We start from the raw sequence: 27518 nt of genomic DNA on the forward strand, positions 1-27518 counted from the left end.
AAGCCACAGCCTTAACAGGCTAATTAAGGTCTGAAACCTTGGTCAAAGTTTTCTAAGCACACAAATCTCCTAGGGTGCCCAAACTTTTGCATCGGCCCATTTTCCTTTTAGTTATCTTTAGGCTGAGTTCACACGATGCGTATTTCATGCGTTTCCGCGGCATTTTTGCAGTTGCGTAAACGCCGCGGAAACGCATGAAAAACGCATGGTAGAAGGGAAGCAATGTTCCCCAATTGAAATCCGCATGTGCTGTGCCCATGATGCGGATTTTTCCGCAGCGTAAACGCTGCGCTCAAAATTCCGCAGCATGTCATTTAATTTTGCGGAAACGCGGCGTTTTCGCCGCCATTGACTTGCATTAGAACGCGCCAATTCCGCAAGACTGCATCTGTACTTGCATTATTGGCGCGTTCTAATATGTGGATGGTACCCGGGTGTAGAGGAGAGGAGAGTCTCATCCACACCCAGGTACCATTAAAAAAGCTGTAAAACAAGAATAAAATAAAAAATATATATATACTTACCATCTGTCGGCCCGCGCAGCGCTCCTGCTTGGTTCCCAGCACTTGCAGTGAGTTGTAGGACCTGTGCTTACGTCAGAGTCATGTGACGGGTCACGTGACGCTGACGTCGGCAGGTCTTTCAATTCAAAGTTGCCGACAGCCGGGAGCAGGACAGCGCGGGCCGTCGGAGGTAAGTATATACACTCTCTCGGGTCACACTATATAAATCCATGCCGGTTGCATGGATTTATACAGTGTGACCCAGTTGTCAAGCACTTTCCAAGTGATGCTATCGCCTGGAAAGCGCTTGTCAATCTGCATGCGGAAACGCATGTGAATCCGCATGTGGATCCGCATGTATTCTGCAGGAAAAACGCATGCACAATCTGCATGCGTTTTTTCTGCCAGGGAGATGCAGAAATGATGCAGAAATTTTCTGCTTCATTTCTGCATCGTGTGCACATACCCTTAAAATGTAAAATATGAAAATATTTTTTTTTTGCCTAAAATACAAAGGAAATGTGTCATCTTCAACTTTAGGCCTTTAAGAGATCATTTTATCTTCAACTTGCTTAGGTGCTCACAATAATAGTAATTTTGACCAAAGGTGCCCAAACTTTTACATGCCACTGTATAGCCAGCAGAAGCAGCACCACGAGCACCAAATGTCAGAGCAGTAGTACAAGCAAATACAGGCCACAATCAGCTTATCTTGCTTCCAATAAGAATATTAGTGGGAAGGTAGCAGAGAACATTATAAAATATATGCCACATCACTCATCTTAGTCATAGCACAATAATGTTACCTCTAACAGCGACACTGACAGTTTGAGAGAGTGTTCTGCACATAACGGTCTGTGTATTCACACATGACTAAGGGATACATTTTGGACCTTTTTTAATTTTATAAAACATGAAAGATTGTCAGTGTATTGTGTTATTAAATAGGTTTTTGGCTTTTACTAAGGTAGCATGTATTTCTATGGTAAGGTTACTTTTAGAGATGAGCGGTGTTCGACTCGAACTGTTCGCCAATCTCAAATTCGAGCTGTTTTTGGCGGTGTTCGAGCCGTTCGGCGAACACGAACAATTTGAAAAAAATTCGGCTGTTCGAGGTTATGTTCAATAACTGTTCGTGCACCAAAATCATAACTGGATTTTTTTCTCAATAATGCTGAAAATTAATGTTAATGCACAGTTTGAGTGTACAGCGGGGCGGGGGGAGGGGCAGGGGATGGATCTCTGCAGAAATAATGAAGATCTCCATTTTTTTTCTCTTTTAAGCATTTACAGTGGGGAGGTGCAATCTGTCAGCCTATCAGCAGTGCACACACAGAGCGAACTGCTTTTTTTCACACAAGCAAGGGCATGTGTCATTGGCAGTGTATGTCACATGTCCTTGCCCTATAAAACCCAGCCATTTTCCCCATCGCCACCATTTTCTCACTGCTGCAGCTGCGTGTTAGACGGCACCGCTGTTGCTGTGTGCTCTATACTTTGTTAATTTCAAGCTAATTTTCACACAAATCTACAGATAGCTTGGGAGTAGGGAATAGTTGTGATTGCAGTCCTTTTAAGGACTAGGTTGCATCATTTCCTACGACTTTTATCAGGCAGGTCAGTGCTCTTAAATAGATAGGTTGGGAGTAAAGACTAATTGTAATTGCAGTCCTTTTCAGGGCTAGGTTACATCAGTTCCTATCACTTTTATCAGGCAGGTCTGTGCTCTTAAATAGATAGGTTGGGAGTAAAGACTAATTGTAATTGCAGTCCTTTTGAGGGCTAGGTTACAGCAGTTCCTATCACTTTTTGCCAGGCAGGTCTGTGCCAGTGCTGTGCAAGTTTTTCTCACAGCATTTGGCTAAATCTAGCAAAGCAAATCCTTTTTGACCTCTTGCAGTGTGTGTTAGTCAGTGGAGTAGCCTATCTGTGTTGCAAGCTACACCACCTGTGTATAAAATACAATTTTTTTTACTGCACCTAGTGAAGTAAAACCTTTTGGGCATAGCATCATTCTATTAGTCGATCTATACTAACCTCCACCAGGTTGAAAATTCAATATAATTTTTTTCTGCATCTAGCTCTGAAAAAATATTTCAGCTTGTAGCAGTGTGTGGGACTTGTTCTATTAGTCCATCTATACTAACCTCCAACAGGTTGCAAATTCAATATAATTTTTTTCTGCATCTAGCTCTGAAAAAATATCTCGGCTTGTAGCAGTGTGTGGGACTTGTTCTATTAGTCCATCTATACTAACCTCCACCAGGTTGAAAATTCAATATAATTTTTTTCTGCATCTAGCTCTGAAAAAATATTTCAGCTTGTAGCAGTGTGTGGGACTTGTTCTATTAGTCCATCTATACTAACCTCCACCAGGTTGCAAATTCAATATAATTTTTTTCTACATCTAGCTCTGAAAAAATATCTCGACTTGTAGCAGTGTGTGGGACTTGTTCTATTAGTCCATCTATACTAACCTCCACCAGGTTGCAAATTCAATATAATTTTTTTCTGCATCTAGCACTGAAAAAATATCTCGGCTTGTAGCAGTGTGTGGGACTTGTTCTATTAGTCCATCTATACTAACCTCCACCAGGTTGAAAATTCAATATAATTTTTATCTGCATCTAGCTCTGAAAAAATATTTCGGCTTGTAGCAGTGTTTGGGACTTGTTCTATTAGTCCATCTATACTAACCTCCACAAGGTTGTAAATTCAATATAATTTTTTTCTGCATCTAGCTCTGAAAAAATATATAGGCTTGTAGCAGTGTGTGGGACTTGTTCTTTTAGTCCATCTATACTAACCTCCACCAGGTTGAAAATTCAATATAATTTTTTTCTGCATCTAGCTCTGAAAAAATATTTCGGCTTGTAGCACTGTGTTGGACTTGTTCTATTAGTCCATCTATACTAACCTCCACCAGGTTGCAATTTCAATATAATTTTTTTCTGCATCTAGCTCTGAAAAAATATTTAGGCTTGTAGCAGTGTGTGGGACTTGTTCTATTAGTCCATCTATACTAACCTCCACCAGGTTGCAAATTCAATATAATTTTTTTCTGCATCTAGCTCTGAAAAAATATTTAGGCTTGTAGCAGTGTGTGGGACTTGTTCTATTAGTCCATCTATACTAACCTCCACCAGGTTGCAAATTCAATATAATTTTTTTCTGCATCTAGCTCTGAAAAAATATCTCGGCTTGTAGGAGTGTGTGGGACTTGTTCTATTAGTCCATCTATACTAACCTCCACCAGGTTGAAAATTCAATATAATTTTTATCTGCATCTAGCTCTGAAAAAAGATTTCGGCTTGTAGCAGTGTTTGGGACTTGTTCTATTAGTCCATCTATACTAACCTCCACAAGGTTGCAAATTCAATATAATTTTTTTCTGCATCTAGCTCTGAAAAAATATTTAGGCTTGTAGCAGTGTGTGGGACTTGTTCTATTAGTCCATCTATACTAACCTCCACCAGGTTGCAAATTCAATATAATTTTTTTCTGCATCTAGCTCTGAAAAAATATTTAGGCTTGTAGCAGTGTGTGGGACTTGTTCTATTAGTCCATCTATACTAACCTCCACAAGGTTGCAAATTCAATATAATTTTTTTCTGCATCTAACCCAGCCAATACTTTTAGGCTAATACCACAGTTTGGCCACTCAGCTCGGCTCGGTTCCCATCCATTGTTTTTTGTGCAAACAACTCCAGAGTTGTGAATTAGTTAACCACCAAAATGAGTGGAAAAAGGCCTGCTGCTGGTGGAGAGGGGACTAGGCATGTTGGGAAGGGAAAAAAAGGTTGTGTCCATGGGGTAGGTGTTAAAGCAACAGTAACATCTGCAGAAGAAAGACCATCTTCCAGCCAAACTAAGATGTCTACTTCTTTTAGCGGACAATGTGATAAGATCCCTTTCTTACGGCCACGCCAATCGCTACAAATTCCAGATGAGGCACAAAAACAGCAGGTGCTTTAACGGATATCAATTGCTCCTTTAAGTGGGCTCTCCTCCACCTCAAGTTCAACATCACAAATACTCCAGTCCTCAGAGCTGTCACCCCAATCGCACTTGCTTCCTCACGGCTCCCAAGTCTCCAGCTGCCCGTCTGAGTATGGGGTAGAACAGATGGTTGAGTCTGCAGAGCTGTTTACTCATACTATTGCCTGGGAATCAGAGGTCGGCTCCAGAGCTTCTGTGAATCCAGACGAGGAAATGATCTGCACTGATGCCCAGAATCTTTATGAGTCGGATCCAGGACCAGACGCAGAAGGTTCTGACCATAATGTAGACCCTCGTTCCCAAACTGTAACTCCTGTTGATGGAGACAATGAGGAAGACGATGATGAGACTCAAATACCTGATTGGAACGCCAACTCTAGTTTTTTGTCAGGGCAGGAAGAGGTTGGCTCTGAAGACGACGGGTGTGATAAAACACAGGGTGATGATGACGAGGTTGGAGATCCCACTTACTGTCAACCCACTGTCAGCCAGTCGATGAGGTCAGCAGAGGAGGTGGAGGAGGATGCTAGTGACGACGAGGTCAGGTTGCACCTTCCTGGACAGAGACGTAGTACTGGAAGCATGTCAACAACTGCATCCTCAAACACAACTCTGACTCTGACCACAAGTCGTGGTGGCTCTTCAGGTCGCATGGGTGCTAAGCCTTGCATAGCCTGGGCATTTTTTCAGATCGATAAAGATGACCCAACTCGTGTTATCTGTAACATTTGTCAGCAAATGCTAAGCAGAGGCCAAGAAATACATAGTTTGAGTACTTCATGCATGAACCGGCATATGGATATGAAGCATAAGTTGCAGTGGGAAGCTCACTGTGCTACAATGTGGCCTAGCCGGCCGGGCCAACCACCGTCTGCCACATCTTATTCATCCTCTGTGACTGGGTGGACAGCAGTCACACCTGTTTTGGGACGCAGACCTGCCACCTCTTTACCCGCAACAGCCAGCGTGATTGGCAGGTCATCATTTTCTTTGGAGGTGGAAACACCAGCTGGTGTTCAGCGCTGTCCGACATCGATAGCACCACCTTTGGATCAAGGCAACCTAACATGTCCACCTGCATCTTCCTCACAGACCGACAGTTTGCCGAGGACACCCTTCTCAACCCCGTCTAAGCACAACAGCCAGCCCTCGGTCCCTCAGATGTGGACAAGTAAAAGACCATTTCCTCCTAGCCATGAGAAAGCTAAGAGGTTGAATTTCACCATCTGCAAGCTCTTGGCTACAGAAATGCTGCCTTTCCGCCTGGTGGACACAGAGGATTTTTGAGACCTTATGTTCGTCGCAGTGCCCCAGTACCAGATGCCCAGTCGGCACTACTTCTCAAAGAAAGGTGTGCCTGCGCTCCACCAGCATGTCGCACACAACATCACCGCTTCTTTGAGAAACTCTGTGCGTGACAGGGTGCATTTCACCACAGACACTTAGACGAGTAGGCATGGACAGGGGCGTTACATGTCGCTGACTGGGCACTGGGTAACTATGGTGATAGCAGGACAAGGGGCTGCTGTCCAAGTCTTACCGTCCCCACGAGTTGTGCGTCAATCCTCTTTATCTCGAAGTTCCTCCACTGCTTCTGCCTCCTCAACCTCCTCTCGGTCCTTCAACTGCACCAAAATCCTGTCTGGTCATGCCACAAGCTTTCTAACTGTTCAGAAGGGATCCTGCACACCTCCTTACTATGCTGGCAGCAGGGCTCAACGTCATCAGGCGGTTTTTACTTTGAAATGTCTGGGAAATGTGAGTCACACAGCTGAGGAGTTGTGGTCAGCTCTGGAGAACCAGTTTCATGAATGGTTGTCTCCACTGGACCTGAAACCAGGGAAGGCCGTGTGCGACAATGCTGCAAACCTGGGTGCGGCCCTTCGTCGGGGCAATGTCATACACGTGCCTTGTATGGCTCACGTGTTCAACCTGGTTGTCCAGCAATTTTTAGCCCACTATCCCGGACTAGATGGCCTTCTGCAGAGGGCACGGTCGCTGTGTGCTCACTTCCGCCGTTCGCATCCCGCAGCTCAGCGACTTACATCTCTACAGAAGTCGTTGGGCCTGCCACTTCACCGGCTAAAATGCGATGTGCCTGCCCGGTGGAATTCAACTCTGCACATGTTTCAGCGACTGTGGCAGCACCGACAAGCCCTGGTGCAATACGTTGTGACGTATAGCCTGGGCCAACGAGATCCAGAGGTGGCGCAAATCACGCTGGAGGAGTGGTCTCAGATTAGGGACCTATGCACCCTTCTGCACAGTTTTGAAATGGCGACGAAGATGTTTTGTGCTGACGATGCCATTATCAGCATGACTATTCCGGTGATTTACATGCTGGAGCACATGTTAAACAGAATTCGGAGTCAGGTGGTGGCACAAGAGGAGGTGGAGGAAGTAGAGGAGGAGGAGTTGTATGCGGAAGGGCTAACATCTGCAAGGTCCAGATGGTCGTCAGCACCAAGGTGGCAGGCATGTGAGGGTGGGGGAGATGGTTTTACCAGGGCGCATGGTAGCAGCTAAACTAGTGAGGAAGGTGCAGGAGCCCAGGAAGAAGTGGAGGACGAACTGATGGAAGACTCATCAGATGAGGGAGATCTTGATCACATTTCTGTTGTGCGAGGTTGGGGGGAGAGGGCAGAGGAAGGAAGCAAGATTGTTACCTCGCCACCAACACAACAGGGACTTGGTGCTCCTGGATGCGCAAGACACATGAGTGCCTTCTTGCTGCACTACCTGCAACATGACCCTCGAATTGTGAGAATTAGAAATTATCCTGACTACTGGGTTGCCACACTGTTAGATCCCCGGTACAAAAGTAAATTTGCAGAAATTATTCCTGCCATAGAAAGAGATGCACGCATGCAGGAGTATCAGCAAAGACTGTTGCAGAATCTTACATGTGCTTCTCCCCAAAACACTAGTGGTGCACGTAGTGAATCTCACAGTTCCAACTTGCCAACCGTGGGACCGTCGAGTGTTCAGCACTCAAACCGTAACAGAAACACAGTATCTGCTGGTAACATCAATTTTGCGGAATCATTTCACCACTTTTTTAGCCCATCCTTTGCAAGGCCACAGGACACAAGATGTCTGACACACAGTCAACGCCTAGAGACGATGGTACAGGAGTATCTCCAAGTAAACATTGAAGCCATGACTGTGTCACTGGACCCTTGCTCTTTTTGGGCTTCCAATCTGGATAAATGGCCGGAGCTCGCCACTTACGCCTTGGAGATCTTGTCATGCCCCGCAGCCAGCGTTCTGTCTGAACGTGTGTTCAGCGCTGCTGGTGGTGTGCTGACAGATAAGCGCACGCAGCTCTCCACTGATAATGTAGACAGACTCACGTTCATAAAGATGAACAAATCATGGATCCGAAATGACTTTTCTACCCCTGTGTCATCCTGGGGAGAGTAAAAGCTTGATGATTTGTTAAAATCACCTCACCAACCGTTTTAAGCTTTCAAATTACTAATCATGTTTATCTGTATCTTGGCTGGAAAATAATTTGGGCCTTGTAGCAGTGTGCAGTACTGATTCTATTAGGCCATCTATACTAAACTCCACCAGATTTAAAATTACTAATCATGTTTATCTGTATCTTGGCTGGAAAATAATTTGGGCCTTGTAGCAGTGTGCAGTACTGATTCTATTAGGCCATCTATACTAAACTCCACCAGATTTAAAATTACTAATCATGTTTATCTGTATCTTAGCTGGAAAATAATTTGGGCCTTGTAGCAGTTTGCAGTACTGATTCTATTAGGCCATCTATACTAAGCTCCACCAGCTTTCAAATTAATAATAATTTTTAGCTGCATCTAGCCCTGAAAATAATTTTGGGGCTCCTAGATGCGCAAGACACATGAGTGCCTTCTTGCTGCACTACCTGTAACATGACCCTCAGATTGTCAGAATTCGAAATAATACTGACTACTGGGCTGCCACACTCTTAGATCTCCCACACTCTTCGATCAACCTTTTCATTTTAATAAAGAACAAAAAAATGGTCATTTTTGAAATTATAAGCATTAGCAGGTTATTACAAACTGAAATCAAACAGCTTTCAACTCAAAACTTTATTCTAGGTGATGTTACATTTGCACATAGGACCCCTTGTTCGAAAGGAGCTTCTGAACTCTCTCGTCCATTGAATTTGTCAAGTTTTGGATGGTTTCTGCTTCAATTGTTTTGCATGAGGACAGAATACCCTCCCAGAGCTGTTGCTTAGATGTGAACTGCCTCCCGCCATCATAGACACTCCTTTTGATGATGCTCCAGAGGTTCTCAATGGGGTTAAGGTCAGGGGAGCATGGGGGTCACACCATAAGTTTGTCCCCTTTTATGCCCATATCAGCCAGAGATGCAGATGTGTTATGTGCAGCATGAGACGGTGCATTATCATGCATGAAAATGATCTTGCTGTGGAATAAACGGTTCTTCTTCTTGAACCATGGCAGGAAGTGCTGTTTGAGAAACTCCACATACATTAAGGAGTTCATCTTTACCCCTTCAGGGATCCTAAAGGGGCCAACAATCTCTCTCCCCATGATTCCAGTCCAAAACATTACTCCACCTCCTCCTTGTTGGCGCCGTAGCCGTGTTTGCACGGGGTGTCCATCAACCAGCCATCCTCCACTCCATCCATCTGGACCATCGAGCGTTGCACGGCACTCATCGGTGTACAAAATTGTTTTGAAGTCAGTCTTCATGTATTGTTTGGCCCACTGTAGCCATTTCTGCTTATGTACAGTGGATAGAGGAGGTCGACAGGATGGCTTACGCACAGCTGCAAACCTCTGAAGGACCCTGCATCTTGTTGTTCGGGGGACGTTGGAGGCACCAGCAGCTTCAGAAACTTGTCTGCTGCTATGACAAGGCTTTTTTGCCGCTGCTCTTTTAACCTGACGTAATTGCCTGTAGGAAAGAGTCCTCAATTTGCCCTTATCAACACGCACACGTGTGTACTGTGAATCAGCTACATACTTCTTGATTGTGCGATGATCAGTATGTAGTGTCTTGGCAATGTTGATTGTAGTCATGCCTTGACCTAAACACTCCACAATTTGTTACTTCTCAGCAGAAGACACATCCTTTTACTTTCCCATTTTGCCAGAAAATGTAGGCTGCTTAATAATGTGGGACAGCCTTCTTAAGTAGTCTTGGCTTTCATTGGACACACCTGCCAAACTAATTAGCACAGGTGTCTGCAATTGCTTACAGTGATAAAAAGAGCCCTGACACGCATCACCATCAATGAGTTTAACTGACAAACAAAAAAATTCTTACCTTATCACTCCTAAACACTTTTTGCATAATAATTTGGAACACAGTGTACATGTGCTTTTCCACAAAACACCAGTGGTTCACGTAGTGAATCTTACAGTTCTAACTTGCCAACCGTGGTCTCTATGGAGTTGTTCAATAAAGGGCCCAAAATTAAGATAACATAGATGGGAGAGGTCTCTATGAAAACGAATTCCTAAGTATTTGATACCCTGTGAGGGCCAGGCAAAGGGAAAGTTGGACTGGATGGAATCCTGTGTGGATTTGGGGAGGGAGACATCGAGGGCCTCAGACTTCGCTGCATTGATTTTAAAATTTGACCATGTAACAAAGTGATCTATTTCAGCCATAACAACAGGAATGGATATATGTGATTGAGTGATATATACTTGGACATCATCAGCAAATGCAGAGCACTTGTACTCGGTGCCTCCCACCTCAATCCAACTAATATTGGGGTTATGGCGAATTGATGAGAGCAGGTGCTCCGTCACTAGGATGTATAAGAGAGGGGACAGAAGACATCCCTGCCTTGCCCCATTGGTGATTATGAAAGGTGATGAAAATGTTCCATTTATCTTCAGCCTAGGTGACGTATTGCGATACAGGGCCGTGATTTTGGCTATAAAAGGGTCCCCTAGACCCCTACCCCAAGCTTTTTAAGAGAATAATATATGGCGTGCCAGGAGATTATATGGAATGCTTTCTCAGTATCCAACGAGAGTATCTAATTACAAATTTTTAACTGCATCTAGCCCAGAAAATACTTTGTGCCTAGTAGCAGTGTCTGCTAGTCAGCAGATTATCCCAGCTGTTAAGCAAGCTACACCACCTGTAGTTTGGACACTTAATTTTTTCAAAGGAAATGGTTTGGGCCCCTGGGACACTCAGTGAAGAGCATCGGGGAGGCACTCCAAGGCACAGGGGCTGGGACTGGCGGTAGGAAGCCTTGCGGTGGACCGCCAAGCTCGATCCTTTAAAACCTTTTTAACTGCAGCAGCTTTAGTGGACGCTACTGGAGCTGGAATTACGCGGCTGCTGGCATGAGACTTGCCCTCCAATAGATCCTTGTGAAAGGATTTAAAGTGTATTCATTCAAATTAGAGAGACAATTTAAATTAAAAAGATTAGACCTGCCTCCACCGCAGGGGGGCTCGCTCGACCCACCAGAGGACAAGCACCAGTATTGGGAGAGGGGGGCTGGCCGTCAGGGTCCACTGCGGCTCTGGCACAAACTCGGCGACACGGAGGTCGCACGGGCAGGAACGGCCTGGCCGTGTCGGCTTCGCACTTTTTTGGTTTTAGAAGGGCATGACATGCCTATATCTGTGTCTTCCCCTCCTTTTACTCCTCCACCTCTTTTCTTTTCGCATGACTATATGTACTTGTCACTTTTCCATGTGTTAGTTGTGTCTTCTGAGCAGTTTGTCAGCTTTTGGACACCTTTGAAGGTGCTTTCTATGTGTTTCTATGTGTTTTTGTTTCCTGCCATTGGTTTTAACGGTGTTCGACGGTGTTCGACGAACAGTTCGACGAACAGTTCGGTGAACATACGGGTGTTCGATGAACCGAACCGAACTCGAACACTACGGGGGTGGCTCAACACTAGTTATTTTACCATTACTAAGGCTGTGTTTGGATTAAAGCGATTGAAAGATTTTTGGAAAAATTCACCAAGTCTGGCAAATTTGAATTTCAACAGATTCTAACTTCCCTAATGTGTGTTATTATCATGATTATATAAAACTTTGTCATGTAGAGAACAAAATAGATAACTTTTTACCACAATGAATTTAATTTTTGCCTTAGGCTCCTTTCACATTGCGTTCTTACCGACATTCAGTGGTCCCGTTGGGGCTTGTGTCTGTACCCCTCACAAAATGGGATTTGGGCATACAGTGCTGGCCAAAAGTATTGGCACCCCTGCAATTCTGTCAGATAATACTCAGTTTCTTCCTGAAAATGATTGCAATCACAAATTCTTTGGTATTATTATCTTCATTTAATTTACTTGCAAGGAAAAAACACAAAAGAGAATGAAGCAAAAATCAAATCATTGATCATTTCACACAAAACTCCAAAAAAGGGCCAGACAAAAGTATTGGCACCCTCAGCCTAATACTTGGCTGCACAACCTTTAGCCAAAATGACTGCGAACAACCGCTTCCAGTAACCATCAATGAGTTTCTTACAATGCTCTGCTGGAATTGTAGACCATTCTTCTTTGGCAAACTGCTCCAGGTCCCTGATATTTGAAGGGTGCCTTCTCCAAACTGCCATTTTGAGATCGCTCCACAGGTGTTCTATGGGATTCAGGTCTGGACTCATTGCTGGCCACCTTAGAAGTCTCCAGTGCTTTCTCTCAAACCATTTTATAGTACTTTTGGAAGTGTGATTTGGGTCATTGTCCTGCTGGAAGACACATGACCTCTGAGGGAGACCCAGCTTTCTCACACTGGGCCCTACATTATGCTGAAAAATTTGTTGGTAGTCTTCAGACTTCATAATGCCATGCACACGGTCAAGCAGTCCAGTGCCAGAGGCAGCAAAGCAACCCCAAAACATCAGGGAACCTCCGCCATGTTTGACTGTAGGGACAGTGTTCTTTTCTTTGAATGCCTCTTTTTTTTCCTGTACACTCTGTGTTGATGCTTTTTTCCAAAAAGCTCTACTTTTGTCTCATCTGACCAGAGAACATTCTTCCAAAACGTTTTCGGCTTTCTCAGGTAAGTTTTGACAAACTCCAGCCTGGCTTTTTTATGTCTCGGGGTAAGAAGTGGGGTCTTCCTGGGTATCCTACCATACAGTCCCATTTCATTCAGACGCCGACGGATAGTACGGGTTGACACTGTTATACCCTCGGACTGTAGGGCAGCTTGAACTTGTTTGGGTGTTAGTCGAGGTTCTTTATCCACTATCCGCACAATCTTGCGTTGAAATCTCTTGTCAATTTTTCTTTTCCGTCCACATCTAGGGAGGTTAGCCACAGTGCCATGGGCTTTAAACTTCTTGATGACACTGCGCACGGAAGACACAGGAACATTCAGGTCTTTGGAGATGGACTTGTAGCCTTGAGATTGCTCATGCTTCCTCGCAATTTGGTTTCTCAAGTCCTCAGACAGTTCTTTGGTCTTCTTTCTTTTCTCCATGCTCAATGTGGTACACACAAGGACACAGGACAGAGGTTGAGTCAACTTTAATCCATGTTAACTGGCTGCAAGTGTGATTTAGTTGTTGCCAACACCTGTTAGGTGCCACAGGTAAGTTACAGGTGCTGTTAATTACACGAATTAGAGAAGCATCACATGATTTTTCAAAGGTGCCAATACTTTTGTCCACCCCCTTTTTTAGGTTTTGTGTGGAATTATATCCAATTTGGCTTTAGGACAATTCTTTTTGTGTTTTTTTCATTGAAGACAAATTAAATGAAGAGAATAATACCAAAGAATTTGTGATTGCAATCATTTTCAAGAAGAAGCTGAGTATTATCTGACAGAATTGCAGGGGTGCCAATACTTTTGGCCAGCACTGTATGTGCCAACAGGGCAATAGATTATAATGGTGCTGACAGAGTCAACATTTGCACTGTCGTACATCATTTTCGGGCATATACACCTACTGGAAGCGGGCACTCAAATGTAGTGTAGACTGTGTCTGAGTGTTCGCTTCCAGTAGGATGCAAGCCCGATGGGACCATTGAACGTGGGCAAGAACGCAATGTGAAAGCATCCTTATTGGCTCAGAAACTTTTAAAGTCATATTGAGATACTTACTTGCTGATTAAGTGAAATTCTTACAACATCACTGACACTCTCCGGTCGAGAAACCATAATTTGTTTGTGGTCTGCTAGAAGTTTACATTTTTTGTAGTCGCTGACAGGGGCACGAGATCCATCAAGACATAACAGCTCAAAATCTGTGGATTTTAAATCCTTTGCCCAAAGTGCCGGATTTTTTCCTGAAGGACAAAATAACACAAATTGTATACATTATTCATTAGTAATCAGTGAGAATCACACGCATTAGTCAGACTCTGAATTGGGTATAAATTTGTCAAATGTACCGCACATCCATTGAGCACTCCATTGATGTAAGTGTGGCTTCTCTAACATTCTCCTCCAATGTGAATTACCCTATGCACTTTAGCTATTAAGGTGTTACTTCAGAGGACCAGTGTGACTAAAGTGAGGCTCGTTTACTGTTTTTATTTTCATGAGAACTATAGAATGATGGATGTGGCATTTTGTACATATTTTTATCCCTCCGTCTTGTGCTTTTTTTCCAATCTAGATACCTTGAAGGTATTTTATTGGTACTACTGAAATTACTATTATAGAAGTAGAAAAGTGTACAGTTATGAGGCAGGTGGCTGCACTAGTTTACAGCACTACATGTGACTGCACTGTTTTTGGGTCAGGTGACTGCACTGTTAGGTACAGGTGGCTGTATTGAAATGAATCAAGTGACTGCACTGTTATGGGGCAGGTGGCTGCACTGTTATGGGGCAGGTGGCTGCACTGTCATTGGGCAGGTGGCTGCACTGTTATGGGGCAGGTGGCTGCACTGTCATGGGGCAGGTGTCTGCACTGCTATGGGGCAGGTGGCTGCACTGTTATGGGGCAGGTGGCTGCACTGTTATGGGGCAGGTGGCTGCACTGTTATGAGGCAGGTGGCTGCACTGTCATGGGTCAGGTGGCTGCACTGTTATGGGGCAGGCTGCACTGTTATGGGGCAGGTGGCTTCACTATTATGGGGCAGGTGGCTGCACTGTTAAGGGGCAGGTGACTGCACTGTTATGAGGCAGGTGGCTGCACTGTCATGGGTCAAGTGGCTGCACTATTATGGGGCAGGTGGCTGTACTATTATGGGTCAGGTGGCTGCACTGTTATGTGGCATGTGGCTGCACTGTTATGGGGCAGATGCCTGCACTGTTATGGGTCAGGTGGCTGCACTGCTATGAGGCAGGTGGCTGCACTGTCATGGGTCAGGTGGCTGCACTGTTATGGGGCAGGTGGCTGCACTGTCATGGGTCAGGTGGCTGCACTGTTATGAGGCAGGTGTCTGCACTGTTATGAGGCAGGTTGCTGAACTTTTATAGGTCAGGTGGCTGCACTGTTATGGGGCAGGTGGCTGCACTGTTATAGGTCAGGTGGCTGCACTGTTATGGGGCTGGTGACTGCACTGTTATGAAGCAGGTGGCTGCAGTGTTATAGGGCAGGTGGCTGCACTGTCATGGGTCAGGTGGCTGCACTGGTATGAGGCAGGTGTCTGCACTGTTAGAGGCAGGTTGCTGAACTGTTATAGGTCAGGTGGCTGCACTGTTGATGCGCCCCCTGGGCCATGTTCAAGAGACACCCGGAGCCGGATCTGGATAGGGGTAGTAGTCCTTGTGGCGGTGACCCGGTCCGTGCCCAGGGTGGTCAAACTAAGTGTGTGGCAGTCTTTGTAGATGTTGTTTGAGTGCCGACTACGCCACCCGTTGATTGCGGCTAGGAGGCCGCCGCTGCAGAGCAGACCGCTGAGGCCGGTGGTAGGTTTGTGCAGCAAGGATGGTATAACCCCCAACGGGAGGGGTATGGCCTCAGGGCAGCAGATGTGGAAGTTGGTGGTTGTGATGGTGCAGCAAGGAAGCTCAGAGACAGGTGATGCAGTTTCAGGGTTTTTACTCACAGGTGTTGCTCCGGTCACTCCGCGCTTGAGTGAGCACCCGAGCCGTGCTGCGTCCACCAGGTGTGGGACTCGGCCAACTCCCAGGCAATCCAGAGCGTGGTCCTGAGCTCCCTTCTCTCTCTCTCTCTGCTGGCCGTTCCCACCAGGGATCCACCTTTGTCCGGCTCCCTCGGGCCTCTTGGTGGTTAAACCTTCTCTGGCTTTCCTGACCCTATTCGTGGTGTGCCTTCCTGGTGGATGTGGTGAGGGTCGTGGCAAAACTTAACCACGACCTCCGGTTCCTGGCTAAGGATCATTAGCCTCTGCCAGTTAGGGTTCCGGTACCCGTTTCTGCCAACCCTTCACCCTTCTGGTTTACTTCTGGGATCTTAGGGTTCCCTCTTGTCTTGTGTCTCTGGGCCTTACTTCCTCCTTCTCTCCACTACAGGCCTGGCCCTGGAGCTGGGCCCAGCCGGAGCCACAGCTCCCTGTCAGCCCTCCTGGCTGAGCTCCTCTGCTCTGCTCCTCCTCAGTCTGACTGACCCTGTCCTAAGATGGTGCCCACCATATATACTCCCTCTATGTGTGAGCCCAGGTGACTAGCACCCAATGGGCTCCTACCTCTATGCCCAGAGTCCCTCCCCTATCTGCCCCTACACTACTGGGATGTTCCTCCCCCCCTCCCACTCCAGCCAGGGACAGACGCTGTCGTACCTGCACATCTAACTGGTGGGAGTACCGTAGTTCTGTCCCCCGGAAATGGGATGAGTGTAGTGCATGCAGCTGTCTGAGCTCAGTCCCACACTCCATCCTTACCCGGGAGTGGAATACCACACCTCTGGAATGAGGTGCAATACCCCTGTAGCAGCCGAGTCCTCAGGGTGCTACATTCCCCCCTGGTAAATCACAGCACGTCCTCGGGCTGTAAAAGAATAAAAACATACCAAAACATACAAACTTTTTAAAACATACACTAACATATAAAACATTATAAACACATATAATATGACAGGTAACTTCTCATATATTATTTTAGCAATATAACTTTTGATATAAAACTTTTCATATAAAATGTTCTTAAGCTTCTGGCCACTGTGCAAATTGTGACCAGGTAAAGGGCCACAGTCACTAGAAGAAAACAGCAGTTTTCCTATAAAACCGGTAGGGGGCGCCTTGGGAAGCGCAACTATGTACAGGTTATGGCCGCTCTCAGTCCTCGGCCAGGTAGAGGGAAAGAACGACCGCTCTCAGTCCTCGGTCAGTGGGGATAAGGGATGGCTGCTCACAGTCCTCAGCCTGTGGGGAAAAGGGGCACACAGGTAACAGTTCACACTAGTCCCAACGGGGACCACACTTCACTTAGCAGCAATTCACATAACAGTTCTTGTAACAGTTCTCATACCCCGACGGGTAACTTTATACAGTTCTCTTTACCGTTCAGTGGTAACGATGCCCTCCTGCTCCTTCCTGAAGGTAATTTTCAGACCCGTCCGGGTCCTCTTGTTCTCCTCCATACCGCAGCTCTTCTTCCGTCAATCGGTGCACATGAAGGGCGTACGGTCCTTTGGCACACTGATGCCGGGTGAAGGTGACCTCGTCACCTAGGTAAAGGTCACGACCACGGTGTCCCTCCGGCAGATGAGACTCGACATCCCTGCGGGTGACAAAGACGTCGCCGGGGGTTCTGTGATCCCTGATAAAGCCCCAACCATGCTCCAGTTGGAACTTGATGACAGTCCCGGTGGCGCGGGGACCGTGGGCCGCACGGCGGTCTCGCCGGGTCCGGCTTTTCTGCTCCGCGCTCTGGACCTGCAGCCGCTCCTCGCGGATCCGCCTCTCTCGCCGTTCCCTCTGAAAGACCTCCAGCTGCTGACGGCAGCACTCCGCACGCTGGGCTGCGGCCGCCCGGGTCTCTTGGGTGAACCCCATGAGGTTTTCGCCGGTGGGGTCCCATTCGAACTGCGCCTCCTCCAACGGGAGTGGGGTTATCTTGGCGGGCGCCGGAGCCGGGATCAGGGGCTCACATAGGGGTCTTTCCTTCCGGAGTCGGAGATTGAGGTACTCCGGTGGCCACTCAAAGGGCTGCCCATCCGGGCAAGTATGTTGCGTGAACAGGTCTTCACCCAAGGGTAGCACAGTGGAGGTTGAGGGCGCGGTGGTGGTAGCGGCGCCCGGATGCACCAGGCCTTGCGACCAGGCCGGTGGCACCCTAAAGGTGAAGGGCACTGTGGAGACGGCGGCGCCCGGGGGTACTCGGCCTTGCGACCAGGCCGGTGGCGTTTCCTGCTTGGCCGCGCTCAGGGTCAAGGCGTGTGACGTCACAGGGGGCGTGGCCGCGGCTCCTGCCGCTTGAGGCCTAGTTTTGAGTGGTGGCGGTGTAGTAACAGGAACGATCAGTGGGACTTCGGGCTCTGCGACGGGGAGCTGGGGCAGGCTTACGGCTTCTGGGCTCGGGGTGATGACGTCCCCTTTACCTGCTTCCATCTCTTCAGCTCCTTCCACGGCGTCGTCTCCGGCCTTCGTCCCTCCTGCACCATCCTCAGAGGCAGGCGTGCTCCTCGTTGCGGGTGGCGTCCTATGCTGGCGGGTTCCAGCCTGCAGGGCCATTTCTCTGCTCCACTCGGCCAGTACTTCTTGCTGCACTCGGGCCATCTTCCGAGCCAAGCCCTCCAGCGCGGTCTGTGCATGCTCCCGATCTTTGGGGAGCTGTGCCAGGATCTCCACCAGGCCTTCTGGGGTGGCGGCCTGCAGCAGGCTCCTGACCATCGGGTCGGTGCTGCCTGACTCTCCCTCCATCTCCGGGTGCGTTCTCTCCAGACTCCTCCAGGCTGCACCCATCCTCTCTCTTTTGTTCTTGATCCGCCCATACTGAGGGCGGTACTGGGGCAACTTGGTGATTGTCAGTTCCAGGGGCAGCCCTCTCACGCTGATGGACATTTCTACCATTGCAGTCTCTGCTGGTGGGGGCGGTTTCCGCTTTTGGCGCCATTCCTGGACCTGGCCCACGATGGGAGGTGGCCTCTTGCCACCCTCTGGCACGCCCATAATGGCGTCCGCTCGGCCAGGGCGGGAAATCGTCTCAGATGGCGGGAATTGTCTCTTTATGGCGGGAAACTCCGTGGATGGCGGGAAAAGGCTGCAGATGGCGGGCAAACGGCGGGAAACGACCCGAGAGGGCGTCCGATGGCGGGGACCCTCCGGAATTGGCGGGAGACTCCTTTTTACGGTAAATGCGAACTTTTCTTCAGGCACGCAGTACCCGGTGGTTGCGGGCACGAAATCCTGCCGACTACGCCAAAGTTGACGCGCCCCCTGGGCCATGTTCAAGAGACACCCGGAGCCGGATCTGGATAGGGGTAGTAGTCCTTGTGGCGGTGACCCGGTCCGTGCCCAGGGTGGTCAAACTAAGTGTGTGGCAGTCTTTGTAGATGTTGTTTGAGTGCCGACTACGCCACCCATTGATTGCGGCTAGGAGGCCGCCGCTGCAGAGCAGACCGCTGAGGCCGGTGGTAGGTTTGTGCAGCAAGGATGGTATAACCCCCAACGGGAGGGGTATGGCCTCAGGGCAGCAGATGTGGAAGTTGGTGGTTGTGATGGTGCAGCAAGGAAGCTCAGAGACAGGTGATGCAGTTTCAGGGTTTTTACTCACAGGTGTTGCTCCGGTCACTCCGGCCTTGAGTGACCACCCGAGCCGTGCTGCGTCCACCAGGTGTGGGACTCGGCCAACTCCCAGGCAATCCAGAGCGTGGTCCTGAGCTCCCTTCTCTCTCTCTCTCTGCTGGCCGTTCCCACCAGGGATCCACCTTTGTCCGGCTCCCTCGGGCCTCTTGGTGGTAAAACCTTCTCTGGCTTTCCTGACCCTATTCGTGGTGTGCCTTCCTGGTGGATGTGGTGAGGGTCGTGGCAAAACTTAACCACGACCTCCGGTTCCTGGCTAAGGATCATTAGCCTCTGCCAGTTAGGGTTCCGGTACCCGTTTCTGCCAACCCTTCACCCTTCTGGTTTACTTCTGGGATCTTAGGGTTCCCTCTTGTCTTGTGTCTCTGGGCCTTACTTCCTCCTTCTCTCCACTACAGGCCTGGCCCTGGAGCTGGGCCCAGCCGGAGCCACAGCTCCCTGTCAGCCCTCCTGGCTGAGCTCCTCTGCTCTGCTCCTCCTCAGTCTGACTGACACTGTCCTAAGATGGTGCCCACCATATATACTCCCTCTATGTGTGAGCCCAGGTGACTAGCACCCAATGGGCTCCTACCTCTATGCCCAGAGTCCCTCCCCTATCTGCCCCTACACTACTGGGATGTTCCTCCCCCCCTCCCACTCCAGCCAGGGACACACGCTGTCGTACCTGCACATCTAACTGGTGGGAGTCCCGTAGTTCTGTCCCCCGGAAATGGGATGAGTGTAGTGCATGCAGCTGTCTGAGCTCAGTCCCACACTCCATCCTTACCCGGGAGTGGAATACCACACCTCTGGAGTGAGGTGCAATACCCCTGTAGCAGCCGAGTCCTCAGGGTGCTACACTGTTATGGGGCAGGTGGCTGCACTGTTATAGATCAGGTGGCTGCACTGTTATGGGGCAGGTGGCTGCACTGTTATGAGGCAGGTGGCTGCACTGTTATGAGGCAGGTGGCTGCACTGTTATGGGGCAGGTGGCTGCACTGTTATGAGGCAGGTGGCTGCACTGTTATGAGGCAGGTGGCTGCACTGTTATGGGGCAGGTGGCTGCACTGTTATGAGGCAGGTGGCTGCACTGTTATGAGGCAGGTGGCTGCATTGTTATGAGGCAGGTGGCTGCACTGTTATGGGGCAGGTGGCTGCACTGTTATGAGGCAGGTGGCTGCACTATTATGGGGCAGGTGGCTGCACTGTTATGGGGCAGGTGGCTGCACTGTTATGAGGCAGGTGGCTGCACTCTCATGGGTCAGGTGGCTGCACTGTTATGGGGCAGGTGGCTGCATTGTTATGAGGCAGGTGGCTGCACTGTTATGGGGCAGGTGGCTGCACTGTTATGGGTCAGTTGGCTGCACTGTTATGAGGCAGGTGGCTGCACTATTATGGGGAAGGTTGCTGCACTGTTATGAGGCAGGTAGCTGCACAGTTATGGGGCCGGTGGCTGCACTCTTATGGGGCAGGTGGCTGCACTGTTATGGGGCAGGTGGCTGCACTGGTATGAGGCAGTTGTCTGCACTGTTATGAGGCAGGTGGATGCAATATTATGGGGCAGGTGGCTGCACTATTATGGGGCAGGTGGCTGCACTGTTATGGGGCAGGTGACTGCACTGTTATGAGGCAGGTGGCTGCATTGTCATGGGTAAGGTGGCTGCACTGTTATGGGGCAGGTGGCTGCACTATTATGGGTCAGGTGGCTGCACTGTTAAGTGGCAGGTGGCTGCACTGTTATGGGGCAGGTGGCTGCATTGTTATGAGGCAGGAGGCTGCACTGTTATGGGGCAGGTGGCTGCACTGTTATGAGGCAGGTGGCTGCACTATTATGGGGCAGGTGGCTGCACTGTTATGGGGCAGGTGGCTGCACTTTTATGAGGCAGGTGGCTGCACTCTCATGGGTCAGGTGGCTGCACTGTTATGGGGCAGGTGGCTGCACTATTATGGGTCAGGTGGCTGCACTGTTATGGGGCAGGTGGCTGCACTGTTATGGGGCAGGTGGCTGTACTGTTATGGGTCAGATGACTGCACTGTTATGAGGCAGGTGGCTGCACTGTCATGGGGCAGGTGGCTGCACTGTTATGGGGCAGGTGGCTGTACTGTCATGGGTCAGGTGGCTGCACTGTTATGAGGCAGGTGGCTGCACTGTTATGGGTCAGGTGGCTGCACTGTTATGGGGTAGGTGGCTGCACTGTTAAGAGGGAGGTGGCTGCACTGGTTTGGGGCAGGTGGCTGCACTGTTAAGAGGCAGGTGGCTGCACTGTTATGGGGCAGGTGGCTGCACTGTTATGGGTCAGGTGGCTGCACTGTTATGAGGCAGGTGGCTGCACTATTATGGGGAAGGTTGCTGCACTGTTATGAGGCAGGTAGCTGCACAGTTATGGGTCAGGTTGCTGCACTGTTATGGGTGAGGTGGCTGCACTGTTATGGGGCAGGTGGCTGCACTATTATGAGGCAGGTGCCTGCAATGTTATGAAGCAGGTGGCTGCAATATTATGGGGCAGGTGGCTGCACTATTATGGGGCAGGTGGCTGCACTGTTATGGGGCAGGTGACTGCACTGTTATGAGGCAGGTGGCTGCATTGTCATGGGTAAGGTGGCTGCACTGTTATGGGGCAGGTGGCTGCACTGTCATGGGTCAGGTGGCTGCACTGTTATGAGGCAGGTGTCTGCACTGTTATGAGGCTGGTTGCTGAACTTTTATAGGTCAGGTGGCTGCATTGTTATGGGGCAGGTGGCTGCACTGTTATAGGTCAGGTGGCTGCACTGTTATGGGGCAGGTGGCTGCACTGTTATGAAGCAGGTGGCTGCACTGTTATGGGGCAGGTGGCTGCACTGTCCTGGGTCAGGTGGCTTCACTGATATGAGGCAGGTGGCTGCACTGTCATGGGTCAGGTGGCTGCACTGTTATGGGGCAGGTGGCTGTACTATTATGGGTCAGGTGGCTGCATTATTATGTGGCAGGTGGCTGCACTGTTATGGGGCAGGTGCCTGCACTGTTATGGGTCAGGTGACTGCAATGTTATGAGGCAGGTGGCTGCACTGTTATGAGGCAGGTTGCTGAACTGTTATAGGTCATGTGGCTGCACTGTTATGGGGCAGGTGGCTGCACTGTTATAGGTCAGGTGGCTGCACTGCTATGGGCCAGGTGGCTGCACTGTTATGAGGCAGGTGGCTACACTGTTATGGGGCAAGTGGCTGCACTGTTATGAGGCAGGTGGCTGCACTATTATGGGGCAGGTGGCTGCATTGTTATGAGGCAGGTGGCTGCAGTGTTATGGGGCAGGTGGCTGCACTATTATGGGCCAGGTGGCTGCACTGTTATGGGGCAGGTGGCTGCACTGTTATGGGGCAGGTGGCTGTACTCTTATGGGTCAGATGACTGCACTGTTATGAGGCAGTTGGCTGCACTGTCATGGGTCAGGTGGCTGCACTGTTATGGGGCAGGTGGCTGCACTGTCATGGGTCAGGTGGCTGCACTGTTATGAGGCAGGTGGCTGCACTGTTATGGGTCAGGTGGCTGCACTGTTATGGGGCAGGTGGCTGCACTGTCATGGGTCAGGCGGCTGCACTGTTATAGGTCAAGTGACTGCACTGTCATGGGTCAGGTGGCTGCACTGTTATGAGGCAGGTGGCTGCACTGTTATGAGGCAGGTGGCTACACTGTTATGGGGCAGGTGGCTGCACTGTTATGAGGCAGGTGGCTGCACTATTATGGGGCAGGTGGCTGCATTGTTATGAGGCAGGTGGCTGCACTGCTATGGAGCAGGTGGCTGCACTGTTATGAGGCAGGTGGCTGCACTGTTATGGGGCAGGTGGCTGCACTGTTATGGGGCAGTTGGCTGCACTGTTATGAGGCAGGTGGCTGCACTGTCATGGGTCAGGTGGCTGCACTGTTATGGGGCAGGTGGCTGCACTATTATGGGCCAGGTGGCTGCACTGTTATGGGGCAGGTGGCTGCACTGTTATGGGTCAGATGACTGCACTGTTATGAGGCAGGTGACTGCACTGTCATGCGTCTGGTGGCTGCACTGTTATGGGGCAGGTGGCTGCACTGTCATCGGTCAGGTGGCTGCACTGTTATGAGGCAGGTGGCTGCACTGTTATGGGTCAGGTGGCTGCACTCTTATGGGGCAGGTGGCTGCACTGTTATGAGGCAGGTGGCTGCACTGTTATGGGTCAAGTGGCTGCACTGTTATGGGTCAGTTGGCTGCACTGTTATGAGGCAGGTGGCTGCACTATTATGGGGAAGGTTGCTGCACTGTTATGAGGCAGGTGGCTGCACTGTTATGGGTTAAGTGGCTGCACTGTTATGGGTCAGTTGGCTGCACTGTTATGAGGCAGGTGGCTGCACTATTATGGGGATGGTTGCTGCACTGTTATGAGGCAGGTAGGTGCACAGTTATGGGGCCGGTGGCTGCACTCTTATGGGGCAGGTGGCTGCACCGTTATGGGGGAGGTGGCTGCACTGGTATGAGGCAGTTGTCTGCACTGTTATGAGGCAGGTGGCTGCCATATTATGGGGCAGGTGGCTGCACTATTATGGGGCAGGTGGCTACACTGTTATGGAGCAGGTGACTGCACTGTTATGAGGCAGGTGGCTGCATTGTCATGGGTAAGGTGGCTGCACTGTTATGGGGCAGGTGGCTGCACTATTATGGGTCAGGTGGCTGCACTGTTAAGTGGCAGGTGGCTGCACTGTTATGGGGCAGGTGGCTGCACTGTTGTGGGTCAGGTGGCTGCACTGTTATGAGGCAGGTGGCTGCACTGTCATGGGTCAGGTGGCTGCACTGTCATGCGTCAGGTGGCTGCACTGTTATGAGGCAGGTGGCTGCACTGTTATGGGTCAGGTGGCTACACTGTTATGGGGCAGGTGGCTGCACTGTTATGAGGCAGGTGGCTGCACTGTTATGGGTCAGGTGGCTGCACTGTTATGGGTCAGTTGGCTGCACTGTTATGAGGCAGGTGGCTGCACTATTATGGGGATGGTTGCTGCACTGTTATGAGGCAGGTAGCTGCACAGCTATGGGGCCGGTGGCTGCACTGTTATGGGGCAGGTGGCTGCACTGTTATGAGGCAGGTGGCTGCACTGTTATGGGTCAGGTGGCTGCACTGTTATGGGTCAGTTGGCTGCACTGTTATGAGGCAGGTGGCTGCATTATTATGGGGATGGTTGCTGCACTGTTATGAGGCAGGTAGCTGCACAGTTATGGGTCCGGTGGCTGCACTGTTATGGGGCAGGTGGCTGCACTGTTATGGGGCAGGTGGCTGCACTGTTATGGGGGAGGTGGCTGCACTGGTATGAGGCAGTTGTCTGCACTGTTATGAGGCAGGTGGCTGCAATGTTATGGGGCAGGTGGCTGCACTATTATGGGGCAGGTGGCTGCACTGATATGAGGCAGGTGACTGCACTGTTATGAGGCAGGTGGCTGCATTGTCATGGGTAAGGTGGCTGCACTGTTATGGGGCAGGTGACTGCACTATTATGGGTCAGGTGGCTGCACTGTTAAGTGGCAGGTGGCTGCACTGTTATGGGGCAGGTGGCTGCACTGTTGTGGGTCAGGTGGCTGCACTGTTATGAGGCAGGTGGCTGCACTGTTATGGGTCAGGTAGCTGCACTCTTATGGGTCAGGTGGCTGCACTGTCATGGGTCAGGTGGCTGCACTGTTATGAGGCAGGTGGCTGCACTGTTATGGATCAGGTGGCTGCACTGTTATGGGGCAGGTGGCTGCACTGTTATGAGGCAGGTGGCTGCACTGTTATGGGTCAGGTGGCTGCACTGTTATGGGTCAGTTGGCTGCACTGTTATGAGACAGGTGGCTGCACTATTATGGGGATGGTTGCTGCACTGTTATGAGGCAGGTAGCTGCACAGTTATGGGTCCGGTGGCTGCACTGTTATGGGGCAGGTGGCTGCACTGTTATGGGGCAGGTGGCTGCACTGGTATGAGGCAGTTGCCTGCACTGTTATGAGGCAGGTGGCTGCAATATTATGGGGCAGGTGGCTGCACTGTTATGGGGCAGGTGGCTGCACTGTTATGGGGCAGGTGGCTGCACTATTATGGGTCAGGTTGCTGAACTGTTAAGTGGCAGGTGGCTGCACTGTTATGGGGCAGGTGGCTACACTGTTATGGGTCAGGTGGCTGCACTGTTATGAGGCAGGGGGCTGCACTGTTATGGGTCAGGTAGCTGCACTGTTATGGGTCAGGTGGCTGCACTGTCATGGGTCAGGTGGCTGCACTGTTATGAGGCAGGTGGCTACACTGTTATGAGGCAGGTGGCTGCACTATTATGGGGCAGGTGGCTGCACTATTATGGGGTAGGTGGCTGCACTGCTATGGGGCAGGTGGCTGCACTGTTATGGGGCAGGTGGCTGCACTGTTATGAGGCAGGTGGCTGCACTGTCATGGGTAAGGTGGCTGCACTGTTATGGGGCAGGTGGCTGCACTATTATGGGTCAGGTGGCTGCACTGTTATGTGGCACGTGGCTGCACTGTTATGGGGCAGGTGGCTGCACTGTTATGGGTCAGGTGACTGCACTGTTATGAGGCAGGTGGCTGCACTGTCATGGGTCAGGAGGCTGAACTGTTATGGGGCTGGTGGCTGCACTGTTATAGGTCAGGTGGTTGCACTGTTATGGCGCCGTTGGCTGCACTGTTATGAGGCAGGTGACTGCACTGTTATGAGGCAGGTGGCTGCACTATTATGGGGCAGGTGGCTTCACTGTTATGGGGCAGGTGGCTGCACTGTTATGGGGCAGGTGGCTGCACTGTTATGGGGAAGGAGGCTGCACTGTTATGGGGCAAGTGGCTGCACTGTTATGAGGCAGGTGGTTGCACTGTTATGGGGCAGGTGGCTGCACTGTTATGGGGCAGGTGGCTGCACTGTTATGAGGCAGGTGGCTGCACTGTTATGGGGTAGGTGGCTGCACTGTTATGGGGCAGGTGGCTGCACTGTTATGGGGCAGGAGGCTGCACTGTTATGGGGCAGGTAGCTGCACTGTCATGGGGCAGGTGGCTGTGTGGCACCCCAGGGGTCTGGTTTCCACAGTAACAGCAATGTTATGTCTGAGAGCAGGTGGGAGGTCTCTTGGTCAGGAATCCTATGCATGCCACACCTCCTGCCCAGTCCTGGGAGGGGAAGAACTTCCCCTATATAAACCTGGGGCTGAGGCAGGGTTAGGGAGTTCAGAGGGAGAGTTCAGCCAGGAGGGCTGACAGGGAGCTGTGGCTCCGGCTGGGCCCAGCTCCTGGGCCATGCCAGAAGTAGAGACAGAGAAGAGAAGCAGCTATGGGAAGAAACAACAGGAGCTCTGTGGGAGCAGTGTTACAAGGAGTCAGGGGCTGGCAGCTGCAGAGCTCGCCGACTGAGAAGTTATCACCGGACCCGGAGTCCGAGGCTGTGGGGACTAACTCCTACCCAGCAGCAGAATCCGTCAGGCAGGGGATTCCAGGTCCTCTGGCCAAGAAACCCGAAGGCACGGTCACACGCGTGGGACCAGCACCGCCGTCGTGGAGCGGAAGCTACTAGAAGGCCCCGAGTCACCGGCCATACGGGTGAGCACCACACGGTACACTCAGGGACGTGGGCTACTTATACCCGCCTCTAGCAAGGTAGCCAGAAGAGTACAGTTAGTTTGGGAGGCCTACAACTCCGCCTGGCCAGGGGAGATCCCATCTGCTCAAGGACTGACCAGGCCCCGATCGCTAGCCAGTACTCCGGGAGGGTCTATCTTTATCACCAGTAAAGACCCTGAATTACACCGCATCATCTCTGAGTGATTCCTGCTACCCCATCATCCACGTCGGCTGCCCTGAGGCCATACCCCTCCCGTTGGGGGTGATACTATCACGCTGCACAATCCTACCACCGGCCTCAGCGGTCTGCCCTGCAGCGGCAGCTCCTTCGCTGCATTCAATGGGTGGCGTAGTCGTACAACATCTACCGCTAATACAGCGCCACTTAGTCTGACTCCCTGGGCACGGACCGGGTCACCGCCACGAGACTACAAACCTCAACAGATCCGGCTCCGGGTAAGCTCCCGCGTGCGCTACACTGCGCGACACAGGCCCAGGGGTGCGTCAACTTTTGGCGTAGTCGGCAGGATCTCGTGCCCGCAACCACCGGGTACTGCGTGCCTGAAAAAGACTGTTCAAACTTACCTGTGGTGAAGATTCCCGCCATCCGGCGCCATCTTCCGCTTCCTTCCCGCCATCGGTGGAGTTTTCCCGCCATTCGGCGCCATCTTCGGCCTTCTTCCCGCCAGCCGTGGAGTTTTCCCGCCATTGGACGCCATCTTGAGGACGCCGCGCGGGAAGAAGAGGGGCGTGGACTCCGAAAGCGCGCGAGAACTGAAGCCCCGCCTCACGTCCGGACGTTGCGTAAGGTCCTGGAAGGAGCCCAGCAGACGCCGACG

The 27518-nt window shown here is 50.5% G+C and overlaps 1 protein-coding gene across 2 annotated transcripts in view; it reads right to left on the minus strand.

Annotated features, from left to right (window-relative positions):
- The window catches only part of LOC141258986 (saxiphilin-like), a 337568-nt gene that overhangs the window by 166158 nt on the left and 143892 nt on the right, over positions 1-27518 (minus strand). Inside the window, exon 18 of one of the 2 annotated variants that reach the window (XM_073674335.1) lies at positions 13568-13752. The exons of the other annotated variant lie outside the window; for it this stretch is intronic. Within the exon in view, the coding sequence (XP_073530436.1) occupies positions 13568-13752 (185 nt within the window). The remainder of the gene's footprint in view (positions 1-13567; positions 13753-27518) is intronic. 2 annotated transcript variants of the gene reach the window in all.

The sequence above is a fragment of the Phyllobates terribilis genome, unplaced genomic scaffold (assembly GCF_046119375.1).
Source record: "Phyllobates terribilis strain yellow unplaced genomic scaffold, ASM4611937v1 Scaffold_3__8_contigs__length_932513732, whole genome shotgun sequence".
Lineage (NCBI taxonomy): Eukaryota > Metazoa > Chordata > Amphibia > Anura > Dendrobatidae > Phyllobates > Phyllobates terribilis.